Source organism: Adiantum capillus-veneris, chromosome 20, assembly GCF_014529385.1.
Source record: "Adiantum capillus-veneris isolate H3 chromosome 20, ASM1452938v2, whole genome shotgun sequence".
In the NCBI taxonomy this organism is placed as follows: Eukaryota; Viridiplantae; Streptophyta; class Polypodiopsida; order Polypodiales; family Pteridaceae; genus Adiantum; species Adiantum capillus-veneris.
The window spans coordinates 20,480,934-20,485,693 of NC_140950.1; the positions used below are offsets into that span (position 1 = coordinate 20,480,934).

Sequence of the window (4,760 nt, forward strand, 5' to 3'; positions counted from 1 at the left end):
ATAGCTTGCATGAGTGAGGAATTAGAAACCACATTGCTACCACATACATCAGCCCAAGACTTGTTTGTGCATACATTTTTCATGTCGCATACATCCCGGCTCATAGTGTCAAATTTCTCCTCTTTCAATACATGGTCATGCTCTACTTTGCTCATCCGCTCCTTCAAAGCATTCAAGTCCACAAGAGAGCGTTTACATTCCTTGACTTCCTCTTCAAGTTGCATCAAACGTGTTGTTTGCATCTCAAGTGTCCTCTTGAGATTCTCATTCTCAACCACAAGTACCCTTAGTGTGCCATTCTCCATTGCAAGTGCTCGTAAGTCTTCGCCTTGTTTGTTTACGGTCTCTTGCAATGATACCAAGTACGCCATGATCATGGTTTCCGATATCGTTGGTTGGGTGGTTGTGTTGCTATCTCCATACTTAGGAGATTTTGGATCATTTTCCACAATGGTTGTGGACCTTGTTGAAGAAGAAGAACCCTTGCGAGTGCCGGAAGACATTGTATGTAAAATAGGAGATGAGAATCAATTTTGTTGAACCTGTTCACTTCGGAAATGCTGCTACAGAAACGCCTTTCATAACTCTAAAAATTTCTGTCTTTACATCAATGCGTAGAGGACTTCGTGCTCTTCGATTGAGGCTATAGATCACCCAAATCGGAGTTCGGATGAAGAAGTTATGATCAAAAGAGTGGACTGCTGTCTACTAGGTCAAAAGAGAGGGGGGGGGGGGGGGGGGGGGGAGACTGAGACCCAAATTAAACCATGAGGGAAAGCTAGGGAAGCTCATGATAGGAGAGAGAGTGGGGGAAAAGTAGAAGGGCAAGAGCAAGTGATGAAGAGCTAGGGGTGGAGGAGGCAGTGCAATGCTAGGAACAAGTCTCACAAAAAATCTTGAATCAGCAGTTAGATGCATAACTAAAAAGTATTTAAGCTTAAAATTAATATAACATTGCCTCTCAATCTTAGAGAGAGAGAGAGAGAGAGAGAGAGAGAGAGAGAGAGAACTTTTTACACAAAGCAATTATCAAAAACTCCTTAGCTACTTAGAACCTTCAACATAGTTAGGTACAACATTTAGCAAAGATATTAACATACAAAACATTAGGTACAACATACGAAACATGGCAACACTCATGTCATCCAAAACATAGCAACTGGTCGAGAGTGAACCTTTCCCTTCCCCTTTTCAATGGTCACCTTGAGCTACTTCTCGACCTCATGACCCTTCAAGTGGACAATTGAGGGCTTTTGAACCATTTCAGAACCCTTCCTTCTCCTTGGGCTTCACAAGGGGCCTCAGAACCCTTCATTTGGACCTTCTCCTTGGGCTTCACAAGCGGCCTTTTCCGGCTTGCTCTTGTTTGGCTTTGCCATATGGGCCTTCATCAACCTTTAGCTTTGCCCTCTGCCCACAAGTTGAAAACCTTGGGATCAACCCACCTTATAAATAGAAGCCATGACATGCAAACTTTTAACACCACATACTTGACAGACAAACCTAGGCAATCCCCCTGGACCCAACGTGTAAACCCAGGTGAGCTCAAAATGGGGAAGGTGAGTGCCCCCCGTGCTGCCCTGCAACTTGCCACATGTCCGATCAAGATCCCCTCGCTCCCCGCGCCCGACTTGCGCACCGTCGATGACATCAAAATGGGTTGTCACAATCGGGAGGACCTATCTTCCAGAGCGCGTTGGCGTAATATCGAAGTCGCCCCAATGCATTTCTCGTTTCAAATTTTGTAGCTCGCGGGAAGGAAGAGCTACGCAGAGCTGTTGTACGAGGGTTCTGTGTTGAGGGTCTTCCTCCGCTTGCTGAGGGCTTGCGACCTAAAGCGGCAGAGGAAGCTAGAGGGCTGATTGTTGGGTCGTCGTTCTGATTCTGCCTGCATTCGGAATCTCACATCAAAGGAAGCAAAATTAAGGCGCTCAAGGCATGAGTTTATCAGGCGTTTTACTTGGTCGGGTAATTTGTCAAGAAGGGTCGAATCTTTGAGGGTCAGCGTTTCCTTTTGTTGCTGAGCTGCAAGTCCGTGGGGAATGGGGCGGCTAGATCAGCAGCATCACACTTTCATTCAAGCTCTGATGTCTAGAGGCCCTCTCTCAGAAAATCATGCATTGACTATGTTTGGGGACCTATGTGGCGGCGGTATGTTCTTCTTTTGCAAATTTTCTTGGATGAATGTGTCTAGTTTCCGTCCATTTCTTTGAAGCTCGAGTAAGAATCATATAATGACTTATGCAGTGTCATGCAAAGAACATTTGTGGATGTTACTTTGTAAGTCTGTGGTCTGAATTTCTGAAGTATCGCATTGCTGTACGTGAGTGATGTGTAAAGTTGTTTATGAATGGAACCATACTGGAATCACTAATGCGGGTCTATTTCACGTTCTATTTCATAGTTACTTATGCTAATTGAAAAAATCTGGCTCTTGAGGTATTGGTGTTTTCAGCTTCATTCTGTGATCCTTGTGTATTTTCTTAAAACATTTTGGATTAGGTTTCTCCTCTAATGTGTATCATGCCTTGCCTAGTAAGAACAACATAAAGATTTGATTGAAATGCCCAAATAAAGAAACTTGAAGCTCCTTTTTTGAATGCATGTGCAGATTCCATTTAGCTTCAATTGTCAATGGACACGTCGTTGCTTGTATCATACTTAGCAAGCAGCCATTAAACAATTGATTTTTTTTTTTCACCAAAGAGAATTGTTTCCTAGCTAATGAATTTTGGGCCTCGAGTCTTTGTGTAATTTTCAGAGAATGGAGGACTTCCGCAATTTATTGGCACGATCAATAAAGAGATGGTTTTCTTACAGCTGGAGGTGAGGGCAGGGAGAAATCAGTACAATGGGAAGCTTTACTATGGACTTGTCAATAAGCTCGGAAATGAGCAAGCAAAACTTGGAACACGCTATTCACATGCTCAGATAGCTTTCTTCAAGGCTGTGGTGAGGGCTGAGTGCATGCTAACATGCATCTAGTTTTCTCTTATTTGATTTGTTACAAGTCAACACTGCCTGCATCTGTTTACCTATCTTCATTGATACTGAAATTTGGCAAGGTTGTATGTGAGAAAGCGGCATTTAATGTTGTAGTCTCTACTGTTTTGTCCTTCTGATCTCAAAGGCGAGTGACACTTTATCTAGCATTGCAAGCTGTTAGGGTTATTCCAGAACATCCTTTTTTTTTCTTGTTCTCATGAGATGAAGGAGAGGAGAGAAGAGAGGAGAAGATTTTAACGTCTTAGGACCAATGCAGCCATTGGTATAAGTAGCATAGTGCGATTTGGGGACTCAATTGTTTCATGTGTGCATACACCAGGGCCATCTATGTGGAAAATTGATGATTGTATGGGAATTGGCCCTCTATGGATAACCTTCTGGTTTGTTGTGGTCACTGCAGCTGGAGGCAATTGTATCAGATAGCTCTATGAAAGGAGAGATTTCTGGAATTCAAGCTCTTAATCTGGGCTTAGAGATTCAGGTCGGCTTTTGCATAACATAAAGTTGCAACTCGCCATTTGATTGTTGTGCTGCTTCTGTACCTTCTGTTATTCAATTTTCTGCTGCAGAATGAGCAACAGCCTCCTGGCGAAACTGGAACACAGGTGGCAGCCATGACTTTAACCTTAGCTCAGAAAGAAAAGACTCTGGAAGAGCTTGCACATGACCATTGGCTAAGCCTCACTACGAATGGCATGGTGACTCTTGGCATTAGGTCTTTTCTAGAGTTGTGGAACATATTCAAGAACTATGATGTTCCTCTCTGTGATGTTTGCAACGAGGCGGGCATAAAGGTGTGCATGTCATCCTGAGATCAATCCATGTCTTCTTGCTTTTTCTTCCCATATGCTTAGGTTTTTTGTTGTGAATCTAGGCCCAAGCCTGTCAGAATGGGGATTGTTCCGTTCGAATGCATGACTACTGCTTAAAGAACAGGTTTCGTGGGCCACAGGTAATGAAAATTTGTCTTTACTTCTGGTAGATTAATGAGTTTGTGGCCCCTGGTTAATTCTGGGAATGTGGAAGATGATTTTGATTATCCCTCCATTTATTTCCATGTTCAATTTTCTGTCTGTATTTGCTATGATTTCCTCTTCTTGATCTCTTTCTGCTAAATGGATGTATCCATTTATTTAAGTGTACATTGTTTCTTATCTAGATTCCAAGGATCTGCCCAAAATGTGGGACTGGTTGGGGAGGAAGCAGTGGTGACGTTCCCCAAAGAGATCAAGACATCAGGAGAACATCTGATGTGTCTCAAGGTCAATCGTCCTTGACGACTCCTGTTCTTAAAAGGCCTCGAAGCAGCAGTCGCAGGCCCCGAACAAGCTTTGCTCAGGATGCTGTCAATTTGGGTGAAGAGTAGCTCTTACATGTGTGTATATAAATATTGTTGGCCTGGTTTCAAAGAGTTTTGTTCTTGACTTGTTCTTTTGCATTCGCATCATGATTTGCTTCATTGTGGTTCCCCATTTACAAACATACACATATGTTTAACAATTGTATGTTTTTTTAGGGATTGTTTGGCATTTGTGTTTTGATTAGTGCTAAAGTTCACGTGTTTCCAGACGCATTACAGCAATGAGAAGAAAATATCGGTGATGTTGGTGTAGATATACATTGAGGGTACTCTAAGATTCTGTAATTTGACCCTGGGTGTTTTGCTTTTCAAAGGCCTTGGGTAATATATACTGTCTTTGGGTAAACTGTGACAGCGAGCTTGGTATTCCCCAAGGAGTCAATACTAGATTAGT

The 4,760-nt window shown here is 42.7% G+C and overlaps 1 protein-coding gene across 1 annotated transcript; it reads left to right on the forward strand.

Moving 5' to 3' along the window:
• The first annotated feature begins 1,673 nt into the window (after positions 1–1,673).
• EMB1379 (embryo defective 1379) lies at positions 1,674–4,543 on the forward strand. The gene is made up of 6 exons (XM_086491535.1): positions 1,674–2,151; positions 2,762–2,952; positions 3,407–3,487; positions 3,576–3,800; positions 3,881–3,958; positions 4,166–4,543. Exons 1-6 carry the CDS (start codon positions 2,043–2,045, stop codon positions 4,370–4,372), a joined length of 891 nt encoding a protein of 296 aa, XP_086347661.1. The 5' UTR covers positions 1,674–2,042; the 3' UTR covers positions 4,373–4,543.
• The last annotated feature ends 217 nt before the right edge of the window (positions 4,544–4,760 follow it).